The sequence below is a fragment of the Phyllobates terribilis genome, unplaced genomic scaffold, assembly GCF_046119375.1.
Source record: "Phyllobates terribilis strain yellow unplaced genomic scaffold, ASM4611937v1 Scaffold_4__5_contigs__length_816908805, whole genome shotgun sequence".
NCBI lineage: Eukaryota > Metazoa > Chordata > Amphibia > Anura > Dendrobatidae > Phyllobates > Phyllobates terribilis.
In genome coordinates this window covers 804598409-804624992 of record NW_027362764.1, presented here as the reverse complement: position 1 = coordinate 804624992, position 26584 = coordinate 804598409, and the positions used below count along the sequence as shown (strand labels likewise).

At 51.0% G+C, this 26584-nt stretch overlaps 2 protein-coding genes and 1 pseudogene across 2 annotated transcripts; all 3 read left to right on the top strand.

Moving 5' to 3' along the window:
* Window positions 1-17509: 17509 nt before the first annotated feature.
* Window positions 17510-17833, top strand: LOC141264588 (histone H4-like; annotated as a pseudogene).
* A 745-nt stretch (window positions 17834-18578) lies between these two features.
* LOC141264741 (histone H3-like) lies at window positions 18579-18989 on the top strand. The gene has a single exon (XM_073677001.1). It carries the CDS (start codon window positions 18579-18581, stop codon window positions 18987-18989), a length of 411 nt encoding a protein of 136 aa, XP_073533102.1.
* A 3029-nt stretch (window positions 18990-22018) lies between these two features.
* On the top strand, window positions 22019-22672 carry LOC141264587 (histone H1.11R-like). The gene has a single exon (XM_073676863.1). The coding sequence runs from the start codon at window positions 22019-22021 to the stop codon at window positions 22670-22672; it is 654 nt and encodes a 217-aa protein (XP_073532964.1).
* Window positions 22673-26584: the final 3912 nt, after the last annotated feature.

Sequence of the window (26584 nt, the reverse complement as noted above, 5' to 3'; positions counted from 1 at the left end):
CCGGGCTAAGAAAAGTGTGTGGGGGGAAGTTGACAGGAGAAATAGGGGCGGCTGGGGACCGTTTATGGACACCCGGCTGCCCCCAGGTGGCTGGGGACCGTGTGTGGACCCCTGGCCGCGGGGCTGCTGGGGACCAAGTATGGACACCCGGCCGCCCCCTGGCGGCTGGGTACCGAGTGTGGGCACCCGGCCGCGGGGCGTCTGGGGACTGAGTATGGATACCAGGCCGCCAAAGCAGCCATGACGTGGTGGCCAGATTCTGCCTCCACATGCCTAAAAGGCCCAATTTCAAGTGCAAGCAAACAGTATGGTATTGCAGCCTGGGGGTTGGTGGTTGGCAGGCTGCATACTTGCGCTTGCATTGCAAGGAATGGGAGAGGTACAATTGAACACTGCCCTGAGACAAGGACTTGAACGGGGATAGTTGCAAGTCTGCAACGACAGGTGCAGGATCGGAGGCATCTTCGCATGTACCATGAACAGGGGTTTGGCATGCACACACTACAGCGGAATAGGCTGTCCTTCCCACTAAATGCACTTGGGAGGGCATAGGTAAAGTTTTGGTATGCGCGCTTAATCTTATGTATAAGGCACATCGGGACAAATAGGGGCGGCTGGGGACTGAGTATGGATTCCTCACTGCCGATGCAGCCATGAGGTAGTGGCCAGCTTCGGCCTCCTCCAAACTAAAAGGCCCCATTTCAAGTGCAAGCTAGCAGTATGGTATTGCAGCCTGGGGGTGGGTGGGTGGCAGGCTGCACACTTACACTTGCATTAAAAGAAAACAAAGCAGATGCTAACTTCTATCATCATCATCATGCTCCTCACCTTGGCACTCTCAACTCCCCTGATGGAGAAGCCAGGGCCCACCGGAGGAGTCTGGTTCTCTGGTGGGCTCGTCCAATGCTGCCCTAAAGCAGTGGACACCGGGCCGCGGGGCGGCTGGGGACCGAGTATTGACACCCGGCCGCCCCCCTGGAGGCTGGGGACCGAGTGTGGACACCCGACCGCCGGGCGTCTGGGGACTGAGTATGGATACCAGGCCGCCAACGCAGCCATGACATGGTGGCCAGATTCCGCCTCCACATGCCTAAAAGGTCCAATTTCAAGTGCAAGCTAGCAGTATGGTATTGCAGCCTGGGGGTGGGTGGGTAGTTGGCTGCATATTTGCGCTTGCATTGCAAGGAATGGGGGAGGCACAATTGAACATTACCTTGGGACAAGGACTTGCACGGGGATAGTTGCAAGTCTGCATCTTCTGATGTGGCAAGGATCACTTCTGATGGGCACACTTTTAAGCAGTGACCTGGGTGTCAGAGATGCTTCCAGGGGTCTTCCCCATGCTGTTCCATGTCTTTTCAGCACTGTATGCATGTGTCACACATCACATGGCCAGATAAGGTTGTAAAATGTTAAAATGACATTTCCCGGTGAATGCATTTGTCACGGTTGAAAGCAATACAAAAGTGCAAAAACGCATAAAAAATGCTACTTGTGAACATAGCCGAAGGTGTGGAGGAGTATTTTTTTTTGGGTTATTTATTTTACCTTATACACAAGTCTTTACCCTGGAAAGGAAGTTCCTTAACATATTTCACAGGAAAATTGTTTCAGATTAGTTTTTGAACGTTTTATTGTGAGCCCTTAAAATTGGCTTAATACCTCTGACCACGTTGTTGACAGCAGTGACCTGGGGGTCAGAAATGCTTCCTGGGGCGATCCCCATGCTGTCCCCGTGTCATTTGAGCACTGTCACTATCGTTTTGGGCACTTGTTAGGCTTTTAAAAGACTGCCGGGGGTGCCGCCGCAAAAGTGTTCGGGTCTCCCATAGACTAACATTGGGTTCGTTGCTCGGGTCGAGCACCCGAGTATCACGGTGAGCTCGGCCCGAGCTTCGAGCACCCGAGCGTTTTAGTGCTCGCTCAACACTACTCTGCACTACTGATTGCAAAATCAAATAATAAGTGTTCGAAAGTGTAAAAAAAAGCACAAAAAAGGGATCACAGAAAGTGATGTACAGTATATGTGGGACAAAGTGCAGCACTGATTATGGGGGGCATTAATCACCAAAAAAACATAGTGACCTGCAGATCATCAGGTTTACAGAGGAAAATAAAATGCCTGGTGAAGCCAGAGGCCAACCTGTACCAGAGGAAAGGACTGTCTGCTCTGGAAGGACAGGTGAGCGGAGAGGGTTTATCTCTGATGATCTAGTGCTCGGAGAGACATCAGATTATGAGGAAAATACAGTTCTCAGCAAATATCTAAGATTCAAATCAAATTATCTGCTGAACTGGAATCTCACAGATCCGCTGATCACAACACTTGGATGATGAAGGTGATAAAATACACAGAGAAAGGAAGAATGGATCTAGTTGAGGAAGGGGTTAACAGATGAGGGGTAAGTTCAGCTCATTCCTTCTCTGCTGATATTGCTGCACTTTCACCAGTTACCAGAATTGTGCCACGTTAATATCCTACTAATGTGTAATTATTATTACTGCTCATAAATAAGACAATGCTTAGAACAAGGAGACAGGGGGCACAGCTAGGTGTGAGAGGGGGGCTACAGGCGACCTGTGAGATACATATAGTATGTGACGCGCCCCCTGGGCCTGTGCTGTGCAGGGGGATACCCGAAGCCGGATCGCTGGGGGCTGTAGTCTCAGTGTGGCGGTGACCCCGTCCGTGCCCAGGGCGGTCAAACCAGTGGCAGTCTATTGGTATTGTAATTGTCCGACTACGCCACCCGTGGATTGCGGTCAGTGGGGACCGCCGCTGCGCTGCAGACCGCTGAGGCTGATGTGGTTTGCGCAGCCGAGTATGGGATAACTCCCCACGGGAGAAGTAATGCCTCAGGGCAGCTAATGTGGATGATAGGAGTGATGGTGTGAGCGTCCCAGTAGTAGTGGTGCTGGTGCGGCGATGAAACACAGAGATGTGTGGTGCAGTTCAGGATCTTTACTGATGGTATAACACAGACCCTCCCGGGAGTACTGGTTAGCAGTAGAGGCCTGGTCAGTCTGTAAGCAAGTAGGATCTCCCCTGGCCAGGTGGAGTTGTAGGCCTCCCCGACTATCTGCACTCTTTCCTGGCTACCTTGCTCTATGCGGGTAGAAGTAGCCCACGTCCCTGAGTATACCGTGTGGTGCTCACCCGTATGGCTGGTGACTTGGGGCCTTCCGTTAGCCTCCGCTTCACGATGGCGGTGCTGGTCCCTTGTTTGTGACCGTGCCTTCGGGTTTCTAAGGCCAGAGGACATGGAATCCCCTGCCGGTTGGATTCTGCTGCTGGACCTGGATGTCCCCACAGCCTCGGACTCTGTGTCCGGGTTTAGTGTCTTCAGCCAAGGCGAGCTATCTAGTTTCCAGCCTCTGGCACTCGCTCCTACAGAGCTCCTAGGTCTTCCTTTCCCTGTGTCTGCTGTCCTCCAGACCAGACTGCGTCTGTCTGGGACTTCACTCTCTAATCCCGCCCCAGACCCAGTTTATAAGGGCAGATTCCTCCCCTCCCAGGTCTGGGTGGGCCGAGTTGCATGCTTAGGGCTCCTGACCAGAGAAACCTCCCACTTGCTCTCAGACATAATATCTCTATTACTGTGGTAACCAGACCCCTGGGGTGCCACATTCCCCCCTAGTAAATTTTAGTACTCCGGGACTAAACACATTTTTTTAAAGAAACATAAATACAGGGTATAACATTAATACAATAACATATTTACAAGAAGCTTTAGTTCTTTAAAGGTCACGGCGTGTCCGCAACCGGGTGTCCATATCACCCAAGGTGAAGTTTTAAGCGAAGTAGGGGACCTGTCCAAAGCAAACCCCTTGCGTTGTCCTTGGGCGTGGCTGCAAGGGTAGACTAACTACTTTGGGCCGCAAGGAGGCCACGCCAGACAGGTTTTCTCTTCCGCGGCCGTCTTCGCAAGAGGCACCAAGGTGCAACTATCTACAAAACTGTTCCGGTTATCCAGCGTCCATAACCTGTTAGTCCATAAAAATCTGCAGGGTAACTGAGAAACATAATTAATAACAGGCAACAAACATAAACCATAAACAGTTAACAGATAAATTCACAGTGCATTCGTTTAGATTCTCCAGCGAGCGGGCATCTGACCTCTAGTGACTCTAGTGGACCTCCGGAGCTCACTAACTGGTTCTGCACTACAGGGTGTAGGAGGTGTTATGGGTAAGCTGGGCAGCTGTCTGCGCACTCTTTGGCTCACTAGGGGCACGGCAGGCTCACTACTAGCAGAGGGTTGATCCTCCTGTACTGCTGGTGTGGACTCTTCTGCCTCTTGGGCCGGCTGCTCTTCCAGCTTTACCGGTTCCTCTGTAGGCACTTGCGGGGCTGGCTGGAGAAAGGTGAGGACGGGTACCACGACAGCGCCGTTTACTTGTGTCCAAGACCGGGGGAAGTCTCCGAGTACGGTACTGATCATTTCTTCCCTTTCCTCTGCGGGTTGAGGGTTTCCTTGATCTTCTTCAGGGCTTTGCAGCTGCTCGGGACACTTCTTCAGGTGGTCTCTGGAGACAATGGCTGTGGTTTCTCCTCCATCCTTACTGATTACGCAGATTTTTGGGTTCTCATGGCTTGATGGCAGTACGGTGTACGGGTCCTTCTCCCACTGGTCGTCCAACTTGTGGAGCCGCCTCTTCCTCTTCAAGACCTGCTCTCCAGGTACCAGGGGAACAGCGGGAGCATATTTGTTATAAGCCTTCTCTTGCCTTTCTCTAGCTTGAGACAGACTTCGCTCGACGCTCTCCTGTACTTTCCGATACTGCTGCTGCCGTTCTGTATCCCAGTCTGCCTCTGGCGAGGTGTCCTCAGGCGTCAGGACTCCCATATCCAGGTCAATAGGCAGCTTACCAGGTCTTGCTCGCATTAGGTAAGCCGGGGTACAGTTGGTGGAACCTACCGGGATGTGGTTATACAGGTCCACCAGATCGGGCAGCTTCTCAGGCCACAGACTGCGTTCTTCCAGGGGCAATGTTTTTAGCAGATCTATCACCACCTGGTTCATCTTCTCGCAGAGTACATAGGTTTGGGGGTGATAGGGCGTTGTTCTTATCTTCTTGCAGCCATACAGGTTGCAGAACTCCTGGAAGACCTCCGCTTCGAAGGCTGGTCCTTGGTCCGTCAGCACTTTGTCCGGGTACCCGTGTGGGCGGCTGAAGTGCAGCTGGAAGGCTCTGGCTGCTGTCTGAGCCGTCAGGTCTTTGACAGGGACCACCACCAGGAACCGGGAGTAGTGATCCACGATGGTTAGGGCCTAGACATACCCGCTTCTGCTTGGAGCCAGTTTAACATGGTCCAGAGCGACCAGTTCCAGCGGCTGCCTGGTGATGATGGGCTGCAGGGGAGTCCTCTGGCTGGCACGGTCCCTTCTTCTTAGATTGCACGGGCCACAGTCTCTACACCACCTCTCAATGGCTCCTCTCATGCCTATCCAGCAGAACCGTTCACGCAACAGGAACTCCAGCTTCTTCCATCCGAAGTGCCCTGCCCCATTGTGGTAGGCCTCCAGCACCATAGCTGCGTCCCGTCTCGGTACCACCACCTGCCAGATCAGCTCATGTGTCCGGGAATTGACCATTCTGCGGCACAACTTCTCCTTGTAGAGAAACAGTCTGCTCTTTTCCGTCCACAGTTGCTTGGTCTCTTCCGGAGTGTCTGGGTCCAGGCGGGCGTCAGCATCTCCTTCACCAGACAGACTGCGGGATCACTGTCTTGCGTCTCCGCCCAGTTGTAGTGGGGTAAGGGGTTGAACGTAGCGGATCGCTGGCCCCTCACACGGTGGGAATACTGGGTAATCCCATGGCGGTGAAACGCAGGGAGTTCGATCGCTTCCAATTCTTCTGGATCCTCCCCTTCGTCCGGTAGGTTTGGCATCCTGGACAGGGCGTCCGCGTTGGTATTGGAGCGTCCTGCCCGGTATTTGATCGTGAACTCATAATTGGACAGGCAGGCCATCCATCTCTGCTCCAGGGCACCCAGTCTTGCGGTGTCCAGGTGTGTCAACGGGTTGTTGTCCGTGTACACGGTGAACCTGGAAGAGGCAAGGTAATGCTTGAAACGTTCGGTTACTGCCCACACCACTGCCAGGAACTCTAGCTTGAACGAGCTGCAATTCTCAGGGTTTCTTTCCGTGGGTCGCAGTTTTCGGCTGGAGTAAGCAATTACCCGCTCTCTCCCCTGCTGGATCTGGGACAGTACGGCTCCTAGCCCGATGTTGCTTGCGTCCGTGTAGAGGATAAAGGGCTGGCTGTAATCAGGGTACGCTAGGATTTCATCCCCCGTGAGGGCCATCTTCAGCTGGTGGAAGGACTCCTCTTCCAGCTTTTCCCATTTGAAGGGTGGCTTCTGGTTTTTGGCCTTCCTGGACTGGCCTATCAGGAGGTCCTGCATAGGAGCTGCCTTCTTGGTAAAACCGGGAATGAATCTTCGGTAGTAGCCTACCAACCCGAGGAACTGCCGCACTTACTTTATGCTGGATGGTCTTGGCCAGTCCTTAATCACGGTGATCTTGTCAGGGTCGGGGGCTACTCCGTCAGCACTCACCACGTGTCCCAGGTACTGTACCTTTGGCTTCAGTAGGTGACACTTTGAGGGCTTTACTTTTAGGCCATAGTTTGCCAGGGCTTCAAACACTTCTGCCAGGTGTTCCAGATGGTCCTCATAGGTCTTGGAATAGACGATGACGTCATCCAGGTATAGTAGGACCGTCTCGAAGTTCCGGTGTCCCAGACAGCATTCCATCAACCGTTGGAAGGTTCCTGGTGCATTGCAGAGCCCGAACGGCATACAGTTAAATTCGCTGAGTCCCATCGGGGTGGTGAATGCGGTCTTCTCCCGGTCCGCCTCTGCTACAGGAACCTGCCAGTACCCGCTAGTGAGATCCAAAGTAGAGAAGAAGTTAGCAGATTTTAATGCAGCTAAGGACTCTTCTATCCTTGGTAACGGGTACGCATCTTTGTGTGTGATACGGTTGACCTTCCTGTAGTCTACACACATTCTCATGGTGTTGTCTTTCTTTTTCACTAAGACTAGTGGAGCTGCCCAGGGGCTACAGCTGTCCCTAATTACCCCAGCCTCCTTCATGTCTTTTAGCATCCCCTTGGCGTGTTGATAGTGTGCAGGGGGTACGGGTCGGTATCTCTCCTTTATGGGAGGATGGTCTCCCGTGGGGATGTGATGCTTTACCCCCTTTACTCGCCCGAAGTCTAGCGGGTGTTTACTAAACACTCTCTCGTACTCTTGAACCACCCGGTAGACTCCCTGTTTTTGGTGTGAGGGAGTGGAGTCAGTACCCAAATGCAGCTGCTGACACCAGTCCTCCATTGGTTTCTTAGAGCCGTTACCTTCCTCTGGTGGAGATGGAGGCAAGGGTTCCACGGCCTGTACAGAGTTCTGGTTGATGGTGAACAATTTGGCTAGCGTGGCATACCGGGGCAGGTATACTTCTCTCTCCCCGATATTGATGATGCGGACGGGCACCCTCCCATGGCGTACATCAACCACCCCCCGTGCTGTCAAAATAGTGGGCCTACTGTCTGAGTAGACGGGTTCTACCATTGCTTGGTAGTCTCTACCTCTTAGACCAATAGCTGCCCGGCACCAAATCATCATCTCACTTTTTGGGGGCAGGGCAATAGGGAAAGGGTCACACATTCTCACGCTACCTATCTCACCACCAGATAGTTCCACCTGTTGCCGCTTCATCAGTGCCCGGATCTCTTTTTGGAGGACACGCTGCTGGCTGGAACTGGCGTTCTTGGCAACCTGCTGTAAAATGAGAATCACCTCTGCAAGACAGTTTTCAATTACGTTAGTACCTAGGGTTATTTTTGGGTGACTCTCGCGACGGTCAATGTCCACAATGATAAATCCTTGTGCCGGCAGTTCAACTTTACCGACCTTGATGGTCACCTCTTTAAATCCTATCTGTGGCACGGGCTGACCATTGCTGGCGATAATGCTCAGGTCATCATCTGGGTAGCGGGTTATGTCCGAGTCATTCCAGTACCGCTTGAAGAGCACGTACGGGATGGTGATGACCTGTGACCCGGTGTCTAGTAGGGCACTCATAGGAATGCCGTCCAGTACCACAGGCAAGACCGGACGTCCCCCTACGTACTTGTCACGCCAGTTTGATGGGCCTGATGATCTTATGCCTGGGGGTTGGCCCTCTACCCCAGGTTGTGCCTGTTTAAATGACAGTACCTTGCCATATGTCCGGGTTGATTGCAACGGCGTCAGATGGGTTGTCCGTCCTCGTTGTACCGGTCGCTCTGTCTTCCTCTGGACGGTGGGGTCCTCCTCAGTCGGCGCCACGGGACGTCCTCCGGTCCGGATGCCAGCTGGATCTTTTCTGGAGAAGAGACCTGTAAAGACTGCACAGTTCTGGTTAGCGCGGCAACACTCTTAGTCAGCTCTTGGACCTGATGGTGCAGGTCTGTTGCCGGGTCATTGTTCAAAGCCTGCGCATCAGCTCCCACAGGCCCTGCAGACAAGGGCGCCGCGTCCTGGTGATAAGTGATAGCAGGGCGCCTGTCGGTCACAGCGCCACCTGGTGCCAATTCTCGGAGCACCCGGATGGCTCTGTCCTTGAACTGTGCAAAGTCCAGGTCAGGGTCCTGTAAGGCCATTGCCCGCAACTGGGTTCGGTGGGCATTGCACAGTAGACCCTCAATAAATTGTTCGGTCAACAGCTTGTCTTCATTTCCCACGCTGTCAGGGTCTGCCTGTTTTATGGCCTCTTGTAGGTTTAGAGCATAGTCTCTTATACTTTCATGTGCCCGTTGTTTGCACCCGTAAAATCTGAGCTTTATTTCGGCTGAGGTGCGGGTATCAAATGTGTCTTTCAGCCGGGCTAGTATTTCTCTGACAGTCCTCTTCCTCCCAGGTGGCCAGGACTTTACCTCCCTTTGGGCTGCCCCGATTAACTGGGCCACCAGGATGCTTATGTTAGAACCTTGCTCTTAGGTTTTTTCCTTTGCTGGTCACATGACCTTGTTGGCCTATTTAATCCTGCTCCGCCCTTCTGGCTTTGCTGGACTTCATTGTATATCTACTTTCTAGCTAGCCTGTGCTCTGTATCTAACTCTGTTAGTTTGCTTGGTCTACGGACCTCTATGTTCTATATATTTTGTTTGTTCGTCTGTCTGCTACTATTTCTGTTAGGAGGTGTCCCATTTTCCTCCCAGTCCTTAGTACTTGTAGAGATTCCTTCCCCACATCTATAGGTCTCCGTACAGACTAGCTTAGGACTTTAGCAGGTCTGATCGCAGGATCAGGTTCCCTGTTACATCGTAGGGATTCAGCTGAGTTCTATCGTAGGGACAGATCTCCTCTCTTTCCTTAGCTCTGGTAGCAGAACATAACTGTAAGTCCAGCCTGCAAATTCTCTAAGGAAAGAATTTTCTGTTCCATCATGGTGTCGGTTCAGGATTTGGTTCATCGCCTGCAGGGACTCTCTCTGGAGGTGGCCGAGCTCCGTCAGCACGTGAGTAACTGTCCTGGAGCACATTTCTTGGAGCCTAAGGTATGTTTGCCGGATTTATTTTTTGGTGAACACCGAGAATTTTTTTCATTTAAAAATGCTTGCTTATTGTATTTTCGTTTGAGACCCAAGTCCTCTGGGGATGAATCCCAGCGCATAGGGTTCATAATGTCACTTTTGCGCAAAGAGCCTCAGGAGTGGGCCTTTTCTTTGCAACCTAGTGATACATGCTTCAGATCAGTGGATAGTTTTTTTTCTGCTTTGGGACTATTATATGATGATCCTGACCGTGTCGCATCAGCTGAGACTGAGTTGAGACGTTTGAAACAGGGATCAGGTAATGTGGAAAAATATTGTACTCATTTCCGTCGTTGGTCTACTCAAACAGGGTGGAACGATTCTGCTCTGAAAAGTCTATTTCTTGCTGGGCTCAATGAAAGGGTTAAAGACCTGCTAATTGCTTATCCTACACCTGAAGATTTGCAACAGGCTATGCAATTAGCTATATGGTTTTATAGGAAGGATGCCGAAGCAAAAACAACAAGTCTAAGGCCCATTATATGAAAAAAGTAGAAAATATTTTATTAGACATTATTGTTTAAACAGTATCCGGAGTGACGCAAATATGCAACCGATACGTGAGTGAGTTAAAACATACTAAAAACATATATGAGTATTACAGCAGATCACCACAGGTAACCGGTGTATATCTCACTGATATCCCCATTTCACCACTCATTGTCACATAGAAAAAAATACACATAAGGGGAAAAAGGAGAAACCATCCAAATATCACAGATTGTCATATGCAATGACTCCCAAATATACTGTGTTCTCCCTCTCCTCCCTAAAAGCAAATGAAGAGTAGAATCTAGTTACCTTTGTAGCGTGGCACCGGTACTCTGTGTGATTCCCCGACGCGCGTTTCGGCGCTAATGCCTTTCTCAAGGGGATGGCCTTGGATGAGCCCGGAGTGTTTAAATATGACGTCGCCCATGTTTCTAGCCAATCAAGTAAAGGTCACGCCCATTCCAAAAAAGAGGGCGATCACATGGGCATCGTCATAGCGACCATAGCCGCTGTTAGAAATATCCCGCGACCCGGAAGTAGACGATCACGTGGGCATCGTCATAGCGACATAGCCGCTATTTAATGTATCACACGACCCGGAAGTGGGTGATCACATGGGCATCATCATAGCAACATAACCACTGCTTATTGTACCCCACGACCCGGAAGTGACGCAGAGTGCGTCGCCGTAACCCAGACAACAGGACCCTCCGGCATCGCAGCAAAAACGCTACCCAGGATGTCGAAGGAACCAGGCGTGAGGGGACAGCGGTGCACCTGCGTACAGAGTCGATGGTAGATTACCGCCACATATCACACTGAACACTGCTGTCTAAGCCCTATTTTAACACAGATACTGGTATTACCATTTTAGCCCTTATTTACCCCTATATTGTCCCTTAATACACATAGATGTTATTCACGACACCAATATTCAAAATATCGTAATATATATATATACTTCTATAGATACACATGTATCATTGATGGTTATTACCTCTACGTATTAGTATTGTGAGTCACATCAGTAACAACTGAGCATAAATACAGGACAAATTAATTAACAATAGACTTATTTACATGTAATTACACACCATGAATGGATATTAAGGATATTCAAATATAAATACATGTATTTCTCCCGTGACCATACCATCACTTCATATGCTCTGAAAAGTCTATTTCTTGCTGGGCTCAATGAAAGGGTTAAAGACCTGCTAATTGCTTATCCTACACCTGAAGATTTGCAACAGGCTATGCAATTAGCTATATGGGTGGATAGGAGACTGCGTGCAAGGGTTAATGAGAGCAAATCCTCTGCTATGTCAGTTTCTGGTTATGAGAATGTGTGTACTAACAGTGGTGAACCGATGGAGATTGGATCGGTGGCACCTCACTCTCAAGAAAAAGACCGTAGATTTTTTGAAGGCTTGTGTTTCTATTGCGGAAAATCTGGTCATTTGATTAAAGGCTGTGAGCTTCGTATGAAGAAAGAAAAAAAAAAGGTCAGTCATGCCCGTATTGCCTGTTTAAATTCCAAGGGTGTATTTTTAGCTGCTTCCACGATTGCTCAGGAAAAATTAATGGAATTTCGGGTGTTTGTTGATTGTGGGTCTACTCTGAATGTAATTGATGGGGGATTCTTGGAAAGACTCAATTTAAAACCCGAACCTTTATCATCCCCCATTGCTGTGGTTTCTGTGGATGGTTCCCCTTTGAAGAATATTACTCTCAAGGTCTGTGAATTTCCTCTCACTATTAATGGTGTTCACCATGAGAAATTGGATTTGGTAGTTTTGAATAACTTGCCTTCTCCAGTAATATTGGGATTGCCCTGGTTAAAATTTCACAATCCTGTACTGGATTGGTCTACCAGTGAAATTAAATCCTGGAGCCATAAATGTTATGACAAGTGTTGTAACGGGCGTATTGCAGCTTTGGATAGGGGAGAATTGCCTGTTCCTATTCAGGATTTTTGGAGAGTTTTTTCTGAGAAGGAATCGCAGGTTTTGCCTCCCCATAGAGACTATGATTGTTCTATTGAATTTGTCCCTGGAGCGACTCTTCCTAAAAGTCGTTTATTTAACCTTACTATTCCTGAGAGGAAGGCTTTGGAGGAATACATACAGACAAGTTTGGCCGCCGGTCACATTAGGCCCTCTAAGTCTCCTGTGGCGGTTGGATTTTTTTTTGTAAAAAAAAAGGACGGCGGTTTACGTCCTTGTCTGGATTTTCGTGAGATTAACAAAATTACTGTACGCAATCCTTACCCACTGCCATTGATTCCTGATCTGTTTAACCAGTTAATGGGGGCCAAGTGGTTCTCTAAAATTGACCTTAAGGGGGCATACAATCTGTTGCGCATGAAGGAGGGTGATGAATGGAAGACTGCTTTTAACACTCCTGTGGGTCATTTTGAGAATCTGGTTATGCCTTTTGGTCTTACTAATGCTCCTGCATTTTTTCAGAATCTGATTAATGACATCCTTAGACCTTTGATCGGCAAAAATGTGGTTGTGTATTTGGATGACATTTTGATTTATTCGCCGGATCTGGAATCTCATTGGCGGAGCGTACGTGAGGTATTACAGTTATTAATGGACAATTCGCTTTTTGCTAAGCTGGAGAAATGTGAGTTCGCTGTACAGAGAATTAGTTTTTTGGGCTACATTATCTCCAGCGAAGGTTTGGAGATGGACCCGGTGAAAGTTCAAGCTGTGCAGGAATGGCCTAGGCCTATTGGTTTGAAATCGATACAGAGGTTTTTAGGTTTCGCCAATTATTACAGAAAATTCATAAAAAAATTTTCTAGTATTGTGAAACCTCTGACCGATCTCACCAGGAAAGGTGCTGATGCGGTTCAGTGGTCTTCTGAGGCCATTGAAGCTTTTGTGTATATCAAGGAGAGGTTCACCTCTGCTCCCATCCTTATGCAGCCTGATGTGACTAAGCCGTTTTTGGTTGAGGTTGATGCTTCCTCTGTGGGGGTTGGCGCAGTATTGTCTCAGGATAACGGGGATGGATTACATCCCTGTGCCTTTTTTTCAAAAAAACTTTCGGAGACTGAACTGAATTACGATATTGGTAATCGGGAATTATTGGCTATTAAACTCGCATTTGAACACTGGCGCCACTTCTTGGAAGGTGCGGAATTTCCCGTTCAGGTTCTTACGGATCATAAAAATCTGATATATCTTGATGCTGCCAAGCGCCTGAATGCCCGTCAGGCTAGGTGGGCACTGTTTTTCTCGCGGTTTAATTTCTCCGTTACTTACATCCCTGGTACTAAGAATGTTAAGGCGGATGCCTTGTCTCGCAGTTTTTCTCCCATAGTCGGTGCTGAGAAAGAGGAGAACATTTTACAAGAAGGTGTTGTGATAGCTGCTTTGGACTCCGTTTTGGAAGATGAGATTCTTAAAGCACAGGAGAATGCCCCATCAAACACTCCTCATGGGAGGTTGTTTGTGCCTGGGACCTTTAGGAGAGATTTGTTTGTTGAGTGTCACGAGTCTCGGTTGGCAGGTCATCCCGGAATCTCTGAGACCAAGAGACTGGTGGGTCGCAGTTTTTGGTGGCCTGGATGGCAGAAGGAGGTCATTAAGTGGGTGCGTCAATGTACTATATGTGCTAGATCTAAGTCCTCACATACTCCTGCTGCGGGGTTGCTTTGTCCTTTGGAGGTTCCCAGTGCTCCTTGGACACATTTGGCTATGGACTTTATAACTGACCTTCCCCCCTCTGAGGGTTTTACTGTCATCTGGGTGGTCGTGGACCGTTTTAGCAAGATGTGTCACTTGGTTCCCTTCGTCAAACTGCCCTGCGCTAAAACTCTCGCTAAGGCCTTTGTCAAGGAAATTGTCAGACTTCATGGCGTTCCTACTGACATTGTTTCTGATAGGGGTCCTCAGTTCGTGGCTCATTTTTGGCGTGCCTTTTGTGACAGGTTGGGAGTTCATTTGTCGTTCTCGTCCGGATATCATCCTGAATCTAATGGCCAGACAGAAAGGAAAAACCAGGATGTTGAGCAGTTCTTGCGTTGTTTTGTGGCAGACAATCAAGAGGGGTGGTCTGAGTTTCTGCCACTTGCTGAATTTGCTCTGAACAATCATACATCTTCTTCTGCTGGTTGTTCGCCTTTTTTTTGTTGTTCTGGGAGACATCCGTCGTTTAGGTCGTTCTCCAAGTTGGGATCTGCCGTGCCTGAGGAGGAGAATTTTTCCGGTGATTTGGAGAGAGTTTGGACGGATGTGCGTGGTAATCTTCAGGAGGCCAACAGAAAATCTAAAGACTACTTTGATAGGAAACGACAGGAGGTTTTGTTCGCTGTTGGTGACATGGTTTGGTTGTCCTCTAGGAATCTGCGGTTGAGGATTCCTTCTAAGAAATTGGGTCCCAAGTTTGTAGGGCCCTTTAAGGTGCTTCAGGTTGTTAACCAATCTGCTGTTAGGTTGGAGGTTCCTACCTCCTGGAGAATTAATCCGGTATTTCATGTCTCTCTGTTAAAAAAAGCTGTTGTGTCGGATGGTGACGCCTCTGCCTCTGTTCCTCCGGTGGTGGAGGACGGGGAATATGAAATTTCTCGCATCCTTAACTCTAGACGGTATAGAGGTAGTTTGCAGTATCTTGTGGCCTGGAAAGGTTTCGGACCCGAGGATAACTCTTGGGTGAGGTCAGATGATGTTTCCGCGTCCAGACTTATCAGAGCGTTTCACAGGAGATTTCCTGATAAGCCTGGTCCTAGGGGATCCGGAGGATCCTCTTAGAAGGGGGGGTACTGTTAGAACCTTGCTCTTAGGTTTTTTCCTTTGCTGGTCACATGACCTTGTTGGCCTATTTAATCCTGCTCCGCCCTTCTGGCTTTGCTGGACTTCATTGTATAACTACTTTCTAGCTAGCCTGTGCTCTGTATCTAACTCTGTTAGTTTGCTTGGTCTACGGACCTCTATGTTCTATATATTTTGTTTGTTCGTCTGTCTGCTACTATTTCTGTTAGGAGGTGTCCCATTTTCCTCCCAGTCCTTAGTACTTGTAGGGATTCCTTCCCCACATCTATAGGTCTCCGTACAGACTAGCTTAGGACTTTAGCAGGTCTGATCGCAGGATCAGGTTCCCTGTTACATCGTAGGGATTCAGCTAAGTTCTATTGTAGGGACAGATCTCCTCTCTTTCCTTAGCTCTGGTAGCAGAACATAACAGCTTACTTTTTGCTCTTCCGTGAGGGGGTATACTTGGAAGAGGCTATCAAGTCTTTCCCTAAAGTCACTCAGGGTATGTGACTCCCCTGAGTACTGGGATAGCCAGGTTGCCCCCGGGATATAGGGCATGGTGAATGGCATGACTGCTGCAGCGGTTGCGCTGGCGGCCGGTGTGGCGGTGGAGCTCCCCTCTGTGTCCGACATCCTCCTTCCCCCCTAGTGGACCGTGGCCTACCTTACGATGCTCTTCTTCCGTAGGCCGCGGCTCCGCAGTCGATCGTCGGGGTTGAGGACCTGGCGTCGCGCTCCGATGACGTCAGCGTCGCTCTTCCTCCCTTCCAGGACCTTACGCAGCGTCGGAACGTGGGGCGGAGCTTCGGATCTCGCGCGCTTTCGGCGTCCACACTCCTCTTCTTCCCGTGCGGCGTCCCGAAGATGGCGTCCGAAGGCGGGAAGCAGCTGCGGATGGCGGGAAGAAGGCAGAAGACGGCGGGAAACGGTCCAAGATGGCGTCCGATGGCGGGAAACGGCTCCGGACTGCGGGAAACTTCACCACAGGTAAGTATAAAAGTCTCTTTTTCTGGCACGCAGTACCCGGTGGTTGCGGGCACGAAATCCTGCCGACTACGCCAAAGTTGACGCGCCCCCTGGGCCTGTGCTGTGCAGGGGGATACCCGGAGCCGGATCGCTGGGGGTTGTAGTCTCAGTGTGGCGGTGACCCGGTCCGTGCCCAGGGCGGTCAAACCAGTGGCAGTCTATTGGTATTGTAATTGTCCGACTACGCCACCCGTGGATTGCGGTCAGTGGGGACCGCCGCAGACCGCTGAGGCTGATGTGGTTTGCGCAGCCGAGAATGGGATAACTCCCCACGGGAGAAGTAATGCCTCAGGGCAGCTAGTGTGGATGATGGGAGTGATGGTGTGAGCGTCCCAGTAGTAGTGGTGCTGGTGCGGCGATGAAACACAGAGATGTGTGGTGCAGTTCAGGGTCTTTACTGATGGTATAACACAGACCCTCCCGGGAGTACTGGTTAGCAGTAGGGGCCTGGTCAGTCTGTAAGCAAGCAGGATCTCCCCTGGCCAGGTGGAGTTGTAGGCCTCCCCGACCATCTGCACTCTTTCCTGGCTACCTTGCTCTATGCGGGTAGAAGTAGCCCACGTCCCTGAGTATACCGTGTGGTGCTCACCCGTATGGCCGGTGACTTGGGGCCTTCCGTTAGCCTTCGCTTCACGATGGCGGTGCTGGTCCCTTGCTTGTGACCGTGCCTTCGGGTTTCTAAGGCCAGAGGACATGGAATCCCCTGCCGGTTGGATTCTGCTGCTGGACCTGGATGTCCCCACAGCCTCGGACTCCGTGTCCGGGTTTAGTGTCTTCAGCCAAGGCGAGCTATCTAGCTTCCAGCCTCTGGCACTCGCTCCTACTCCTACAGAGCTCCTAGGTCTTCCTTTCCCTGTGTCTGCTGTCCTCCAGACCAGACTGCGTCTCCGTCTGGGACTTCACTCACTAATCCCGCCCCAGACCCAGTTTATAAGGGCAGATTCCTCCCCTCCCAGGTCTGGGCGGGCAGTGTAGCATGCTTAGGGCTCCTGACCGGAGAAACCTCCCACTTGCTCTCAGACATAATATCTCTATTATTATGGTAACCAGACCCCTGGGGTGCCACATTTGAAACAAAGAGAAAGCCACAGGTACAAGGAACTAAGCATTATACTTATAATTTCTGGGTGTGCCTAGTTCCTTCTACCTGTGACTTTCTTTTTGTTTCATACCATGAATAAGACAAAGCGCCGGTGCCCCCGACATGGGCTAATAATGATACACGTGTCTGTTCTCAGATCTGCCACTAGAGGGCAATGAATCAGACAGTGCAGCGAATATGTGTTATAATATCGCCCCCGTGTGGTCACTGCGGAGAACGGCTCAATGCAGGAAACTAACAGGACAGGATCCCGCACTGTCGGCCGGATAGGAGTTATAGTCACTTCCGCCTTCTAGTCTCTACGTCCAGATATTATACACAAGGCCCGGATGTGTTATTATCACTACACAACTCATCACACATAACTGAGTAGAAAGAAGGAAAGGGAAATACAGACGTGTGATCAGCCAATCAGTGATAGGTGAGGGGAGGAGCCTAAAATGCGACACGCCCCACAGAGGCGTCATCACTGAACGGTTCTCTCTCTGGTCCGCTCACTCTCTATATAGTGGAGGAATTAGCGCTGATCTTTCAGTTGGAAGATTTCTTGAATGATGTCTGGTCGCGGTAAAGGAGGGAAAGGTCTCGGGAAGGGCGGCGCCAAGCGGCACAGGAAGGTACTGCGTGATAACATCCAGGGCATCACCAAGCCTGCCATCCGCCGTCTCGCTCGCAGGGGAGGCGTCAAGCGCATCTCCGGCCTCATCTATGAGGAGACTCGCGGCGTCCTGAAAGTTTAAATGGAGAACGTGATCCGTGACGCCGTCACCTACACCGAGCACGCCAAGAGGAAGACCGTCACCGCCATGGACGTGGTGTACGCGCTCAAGCGCCAGGGCCGCACTCTCTACGGCTTCGGAGGTTAATTGTGTTCTCCGCTCCATCCTCACCCCCCAAAGGCTCTTATCAGAGCCGCCCACATGTACAGTGGAGAAGCTGTGATTCCTGCTGCGGGGCCGGGGGTTGTGTCCTGTGCTCTGATGATTGCGGTAATGAGGGGAAATATCTGCAGGACAGAGAAACAGAAGCCCCCACCCTGAGCTCCCGGGATCCGTCACATCAGTGACCGTGGAGAGAAGGGACGAGTGCTCGGTGATGAGCAGATCGGGGGATGTGTAAGTGATCGGTGACCGATGTCGCAGCTGTGAGGGCTGAGGATCCGACAGGATCACTGGCTGCAGAATGAGGCATGAAGTGCAGTGAGGGTCTGCGCTGTGATCAGGGGAGAATTCTGGATCTGGAGACATAAGACCCTGTACAGATTGGGGTCTGATCTCCCCTGTGTGGAGTGAGATCGGCCACTGATCACTATACACGAGCAGATCGCTCGAGATCCGCAGCACTGACGCCGCGTGTTACATAGATGAGGACAAAGCGAGGAGGAGTGAGCGGGAAGTTCAAATTCTGGGCTCAGCCAATCATCATTGAGCATCAGGTCACGGCTCCGCCCACAGGAGACGCCAGTGTTAACCATTTCTTGTCGCCGTTCTCCATAATCGGTGATTTCCTAATTCCTCAGTGACCGGAGCCTGACGTTTGCTCTGGGGAGAAATACACACCCGATCGTCCTACCGGGCGGAACATCCCCTGCAGTCACCGAGCACAGGACAGATGAGCACCCTTCTCCCGTCTATACAGCGCTATGGCCAGAACCAAGCAGACCGCAAGCAGCTGGCCACTAAAGCCGCAAGGAAGAGCGCTCCTGCCACTGGCGGAGTGAAGAAGCCGCATCGCTACCGGCCAGGAACAGTCGCTCTCCGGGAGATCCGCCGCTACCAGAAGTCCACCGAGCTGCTGATCCGTAAGCTTCCCTTCCAGCGCCTGGTGAGGGAGATCGCCCAGGACTTCAAGACCGATCTGCGCTTCCAGAGCTCGGCGGTGATGGCGCTGCAGGAGGCCAGCGAGGCTTATCTGGTGGGGCTGTTCGAGGACACCAACCTGTGCGCCATTCACGCCAAGAGGGTCACCATCATGCCCAAAGACATCCAGCTGGCCCGCAGGATCCGCGGGGAGAGAGCTTAGATCTGCCCGGGCCCCGAGGACAACACAAAGGCTCTTTTCAGAGCCACCAAATCCTCCAAGACGAGCTGAGAACTCTCATGATTAGCCGCCATTCTGCTCCTCTGTCCGTATCCTCCGCGCACTTACTATCTGTATAATTATAGGGGATCTAGTAGTGAGTGAACTATATTGTGAAAAGTGCAATAAGCAGAGGAATAACGTGACATCCATCACGTGATCAGTAATAGAAGCCGCACCTGTGTGACCAGAGCAGCGCGATGCTCCTGTGCACTGCCGGGGCTGGGGGAGAGAAGGCTTAATCTTGTCGTCGGGGATTGGTCGGTTCCTGTGGGCGGAGCTTTACTCCGATGTTTCCTTCTCATTCACTGATCAGTTGGTGGATTTGAATTTCCCGCTCAGTCGCTGCTCGCGCTCCGGTGGATCATTACAGTTCGTTGGAAAACCAAGGAGTACAGGCGAGAGAGACACAACTCCAATCCAGCAGAGGCAGGGGAACACTGTCAAAGTTCTGGGAGAGTTTTCTCAGCCCCTCCCATCGCACAGGCCCTGAGGTGCGGGGTACTCTCACAAGGAGTGCAAAGTTTGGGAGGGAGTACCTTGCTGATTGTACCAACGTCCTCCGTGATTCCTCTGTGCCTTATTATTGGGTTTCCAAGCTGGATATGTGGAATGAACTGGCTCTCTACGCCTTGGAGGTCCTGCCCGGCCGCCAGTGTTTTATCAGAGCAGGTTTTTAGTGCCGCTGGTGGAATTATAACTGATAAGTGCATCCGCCTGTCAACTGAAAATGCTGACAGGCTGACTCTTATAAAAATGAACAAAGGCAGGATTGGGCGAGACTTCTCAACACCACCGAATGATAGCAGCGTAACATAAACTCAAATATCTTTGTTTGGGGAGGTCTAACTTTTCCCATGCACCTCTGTCTTCACACCCACACATGGGTATACAGGTCCTAATTTTGTCTATTTGCTCTTTTCCTCCTCATTCTTCGCATCCTCCATCACCATATCACCACCATATGTAGCATATCAACATATCTACGTTTCTTGTAAAGTGCATTGGAGTGCCTCCGAATTTTTGGCAGCCATTGCTTCACTGTATAGCCATACACTATGGGAGATCCACTTCCTAATAAGGGGAACATTGTTTATAGGAAGCTCTTTGACCTCTGTCTCATGCAAGGGGCATTGGAGTTTCTCCATAATTTTGTCAGTCACTAAATAGGCAAACAGTATGGGAGATCCTCTCCTTTCTAATTGTCGTTACTGTGGCCCTACTCTGTGTCTTTAAATTGTGGGACTTTTACCAAATTTTGGCAACCATTGGACTCACTGCATACCCTATAACTGAATAGCAGACCCTCTCCTTTCTAATGGGAACATGTCCTACCTTGTTACTGTGGCCCTGCTCTGTGTGTCTTTAAATTGTTAGTGGTGTTTTTGCCAAATTTTTGCAGCCCTTGCAGTCACAGCATGGGCATTACCACTATAGGAGACCCGCTTCTTTATAATGGGAACATTTTTTTTACTGAGACCCTCCTCTGTCTCTTCAAAGGGGTATTGGGTTGCATCCGAATTTTTGGCAGCCCTTGCAATCACTGCATACGCAATAACAGTATAGGAGACCCACTTGTTAATAATGGGAACAACAAAGCATAGCCGGCTGCTGGCTCTCTAAAAATAGAGAGGGCCGACTGCTGGCCTTTTATGAATAGTAAGGGCCGCCTGATGGCCTTATAAAGATAGGCTTTGTGACTTTCAGAGTCTAGCACTGCACACGCTAGATTTATATATATAACAGGAGAGGAACTGCAGGGAGAGGAGCCGCCTGTGTCCCCAATACACTGCACACACTGAATATATATATATATATATATATATATATATATATATATATATACACAGTACAAACCAAAAGTTTGAACACACCTCATTTAAAGATTTTTCTGTATTTTCATGACTATGAAAATTGCACATTCACACTCAAGGCATCAAAACTATGAATTACCACATGTGGAATTATATACTTAACAAAAAAGTGTGAAACAACTGAAAATATGTCTTATATTCTAGGTTCTTCACAGTAGCCACCTTTTGCTTTGATGACTTCTTTGCATTCTCTTTAAATGATAAGGTGTGTACTGTATATAACAGGAAAGGAGCTGCAGGGAGAGGAGCCGCCTGTGTCCCCCCCATTCACTGCACACACTGGATATATATATATAACAGGAGAGGAGCTGCAGGGAGCGGAGCCGCCTGTGTCCCCCATACACTGCACACACTGGATATATATATATATATAATAGGAGAGGAGCTGCAGGGAGAGGAGCCGCCTGTGTCCCCCATACACTGCACACACTGGATATATATATATATATAACAGGAGAGGAGCTACAGGGAGCGGAGCCGCCTGTGTCCCCCATACACTGCACACACTTGATATATATATATATATATATAACAGGAGAGGAGCTGCAGGGAGCGGAGCCGCCGTCTGTGTCTCCTTCCGGCCTCTCAGCAGATCCAGGTCGTCCTCACATCGTACAATTAGCTTCCTGCACGATACAGATCGGGGTACAGATCCCGGTGATGGTGACCGGTGCCGGGAATAGAAGGGACGAGCTCCCGCAGCGGTTTTATCTCCGCAGATACACAGTGAGGTGCAGCCCGGGAGGACTATGGGGAGATCCCGGCTCCTCCTCCGGCTCCTTCCTGCCTCCTCCTCCGCCAGTTACGGCTGTAGACATGTAGGGGAGATGTCAGGGAGGAGGAGGACACGGAGGAAGCGCGCTCTGCTGTCCGGTCCTGGCCGGTAATGGGCTCTTATCCCGGGCAGGGAAGCACAAGGGAGAGCGGAGCTTCACTCGGCTCAGGAGGGGCAGGGCCTGTGTCCAGTGTTAGCCAATAGAAGCTCAGGAGGAGGCAGCCAATCAGTGCGCAGTGTAACTGTACATATAAGAGGCGCCTCCAGCTCCGTCCTCAGTGTTTTCCTTCCAGGAGATTCTTGTGTCTGTTCCTCATCACACGATGGTAGAGACCGTGCCAGCCGCCGCTCCTCCTCCCGCCGAACCGGCCGCCAAAGCCAAGAAGCAGCCGAAGAAATCCGCCGCAGGGGGCGCCAAGAAGAGCAAGAAACCCTCCGGTCCCAGCGTGTCCGAGCTGATCGTCAAAGCCGTGTCCGCCTCTAAGGAGCGCAGCGGGGTGTCTCTGGCCGCCCTGAAGAAGGCTCTGGCTGCCGGCGGGTACGATGTGGAGAAGAACAACAGCCGCCTGAAGTTGGCCGTCAGGTCTCTGGTCACCAAGGGCGCCCTGCTCCAGGTGAAGGGCAGCGGCGCCTCCGGCTCCTTCAAGCTGAATAAGAAGCAGGAGACTAAAGACAAGCCGGCCAAGAAGAAGCCGGCGGCTGCGGCCAAACCCAAAAAACCCGCAGCCAAGAAAGCGGCCAAATCCCCAAAGAAGCCCAAAAAGGCTCCGACCGCGGCCAAGAAAAGCCCGAAAAAGACCAAGAAGCCCACAGCAGCCGCGGCAAAGAAACCAGCCAAGAGCCCCAAGAAGCCGAAGGCCGCTCCGAAGCCCAAGAAAGTGACGAAAAGCCCGGCTAAGAAGGCGGCCAAACCCAAAGCTGCCAAGAGTCCAGCTAAGAAGGCGACTAAAGCCAAGAAGCCCGCGGCCAAGAAATAGTCCAAAGCCGTCCTGTTATTACACCACAAAGGCTCTTATCAGAGCCATCACCTTGTCCCTGCAGAGCTGTATGATCGGTGTCACCACCTTGTCCCTGCAGAGCTGTATGATCGGTGTCACCACCTTGTCCCTGCAGAGCTGTATGATCGGTGTCACCACCTTGTCCCTGGAGAGCTGTATGATCAGTGCCATCACCTTGTCCCTGCAGAGCTGTATGATCAGTGCCATCACCTTGTCCCTGCAGAGCTGTATGATCAGTGCCATCACCTTGTCCCTGCAGAGCTGTATGATCCGTGCCATCACCTTGTCCCTGCAGAGCTGTATGGTCAATGTCACCACCTTGTCCCTGCAGAGCTGTATGGTCAGTGTCACCACCTTGTCCCTGCAGAGCTGTATGGTCAGTGTCACCACCTTGTCCCTGCAGAGCTGTATGATCAGTGCCACCGCCTTGTTCCCGGCAGATATTATAGTGTGTACAGGGAGCTGCTTCAGGGTCATTAGTTATTGGAGGGAAGGGGCCGATGTCCTGAAGAAATCTTATTTCTTACATCCTGATCAATCACCGCTTGTAACCCGCGTCTGTAATAGTGAAAGGGGAGTGTGAGGCTTTTCTATGTTGGAATTAAAACACCAATGATTTCGACTGATCGAGGAGCCGCTGTACAGCTCCGTGTGCCGGGTATATAGACATACAGTGACATCGGCGGCTCATGCTGTAGAAGCCGCATGTAGACATGGTGTGATCGTGTCTGTATAGAATAGAGCTGTCAGCGCTCATCTGCTGCTTCCTCCGCACAATCATCCTCAGGACTCCGGGGACATTTATTAACCGCTCCTCTCCTCCATCTACAGGGGGATATGCTCTGCCGGCATTTTCTACAGCTGCTCCTTGGGGCTCCGCGTTTCCATCAGCTGTGCAGGTTTAGTGTTGGGTGAAGGGCGGAGCTACAGCTCGATGCTTGGTGCTGATTGGCTGATGCCCGGAGCTTTTGTGAGTTTTAGCTTCCCGCTCAGTCACTCTCCGCTTCTCCCGCTCTTTCTCTTCACGCGGTGTCAAGACGAGCGGTTCTCGTGCGGTTATTACCGGTCATTGTACATGGAGCGGAATCTCTGTATACAGGGGTCGTGTCATCTCCGTGTAATGAGCGGGAGAACCGCTCCGGCCCCGGGGAGGAGAGGTGTCCGGTGTAGTCGGCAGATCACATCCCCCGATCACAGAAGCGTTCACCTTCATCTATTATCATAGATTATATGAGGGACGATCTGCTGTACGTCCTGATACCCCCACATAGTGCTGTACGTCCTGATACCCCCACATAGTGCTGTACGTCCTGATACCCCCACATAGTGCTGTACGTCCTGATACCCCCACATACTGCTGTACGTCCTGATACCCCCACATACTGCTGTACGTCCTGATACCCCCACATACTGCTGTACGACCTGATACCCCCACATAGTGCTGTACGTCCTGATACCCCCACATAGTGCTGTACGTCCTGATACCCCCACATAGTGCTGTACGTCCTGATACACTCACATAGTGCTGTACGACCTGATACACCCACATACTGCTGTACGTCCTGATACCCCCACATAGTGCTGTACGACCTGATACACCCACATAGTGCTGTACGTCCTGATACCCCCACATAGTGCTGTATGTCCTGATACACTCACATAGTGCTGTACGACCTGATACACCCACATACTGCTGTACGACCTGATACCTCCACATAGTGCTGTACGTCCTGATACCCCCACATAGTGCTGTACGTCCTGATACACTCACATAGTGCTGTACGTCCTGATACCTCCACATACTGCTGTACGTCCTGATACCCCCACATACTGCTATACGTCCTGATACCCCCACATAGTGCTGTACGTCCTGATACCCCCACATAGTGCTGTACGTCCTGATACACTCACATAGTGCTGTACGACCTGATACACCCACATACTGCTGTACGTCCTGATATCCCCACATACTGCTGTATGTCCTGATACCCCCACATAGTGCTGTACGTCCTGATACCCCCACATACTGCTGTACGTCCTGATACCCCCACATACTGCTGTACGTCCTGATACCCCCACATAGTGCTGTACGTCCTGATACCCCCACATAGTGCTGTACGTCCTGATACCCCCACATACTGCTGTACGTCCTGATACCCCCACATACTGCTGTACGTCCTGATACTGGTGGCCTTCTCTACGCAAGGACGTTGCGAATTTAGTCACGGCTTGTTCCTCCTGTGCCCGTAACAAAGTTCCCAGACGTCTTCCAGCCGGCCGTCTCCTGCCTCTTCCCGTACCTTCCGCTCCGTGGCCACACATTGCTATGGACTTTATTACTGATCTTCCTGTTTCTGCCGGTTGTACAGTCATTTGGTTGGTCGCTGACCGCTTTTCTAAAATGGCCCACTTCATCCCTCTGCCTGGTCTCCCGTCCGGATCTGTGCTGGCTAAGGACTTCATCCATCACATCTTTCATCTCCACGGCCCACCCCTCCACATTGTGTCTGATCGAGGGGTCCAGTTCACTGCGTGCTTCTGGAGAGCTACGTGTAAGCTGCTGGATGTCTCCTTGGATTTCTCCTCTGCTTATCATCCTCAGTCCAATGGTCAAGTGGAACGTATCAACCAGGTCCTTACCAGCTTTCTCCAGCATTTCGTCAACACTCACCATAACCACTGGGTTGAGCTCCTACCATGGGCAGAGTTCTCCTATAACAACCATGAGAGTGAGTCTTCTTCCAAATCCCCGTTCTTTGTGGTCTACGGACAACACCCCGGATTCCTTTTCCCGTCTCCGCTTCTGTGGACAATCCTGCCGCGGAGTCTCTGGTCAGCGAATTTTCTACTATTTGGGAAGACACTAGATCCGCACTTCTTCAATCCTCTGAGCGGATGAAGAGACATGCTGATAAGAGACGTCTGGATCCACCTCAATTCCGTCCGGGAGACAGGGTCTGGCTCTCCTCCAAACACGTTCGGCTCAAAATACCATCGTATAAGTTGGGTCCGCGGTTCATCGGCCCGTTTGAGGTTCTCAAGCAATTCAATCGCGTGGCTTACAAGCTCAAACTCCCGGCCACCTTACGGATTCCCAACTCCTTCCACGTATCTCTCCTCAAACCAGTTGTTCTTAATTCTTTTTCTGACGATCCAGGTACCTCCCCAGCTCCAGTCTCCGCTGAGGACGTCTATGAGGTAGAGAACATTTTGGCCCGGAGGAGAGGTCTTGGGAACCCAGGGAGAACATCCATGCCCCTCTTCTCCTTAAAGAATTTCTTGCTGGCTTGAAAAAGAGGGGGTGTAAAGGGAGGGGTACTGTAGCATCGGCATCTCTGCCCCCTGCCAGGCTGAGATGCCGTCCCCCTTAGCGCAGCGGTCCTGCTCTGGCATCTTCCGGCCTCCCTGCAGCTGCTGCTGGTGCACACAGCTTCCCAGGCTCTGTGGTTAGGGTGCGTGCTCCCTCCCTCTTAAAGGGGCCGCACGTGCCGTCCTAAAAAGTCCCCGGTCAATGACCGGAGGACTTTCACTATAGAAAGCACCTCCTCCAATATGGAGGTGCCCGTGCAAGGTTGTTGCTTTTTGATACTTTCTTTGCTTCAGCCCTTAGGTCCTCTGCAAGTCAATCCTGTCCGCCAGTCTAATCTTCAGTCCAGTCCGCCAGCCTGACTACTCTCCAGCCCGACAGTCTGTCTACAGTCCTGTCCGCCAGTCTGACTATGGGCTCTGCCCGCCTGCTTACCTGGAAGCACCCGCCTGTTACCTGCTGTGCCAGCCTGCATTACCTGTAACCACCCGCCTGTTACCTGCCGTGCCAGGCTGCATTACCAGGAAGCACCCGCCTGTTACCTGCCGTGCTCACCAGCCTGCATTACCTGTAAGCACCCGCCT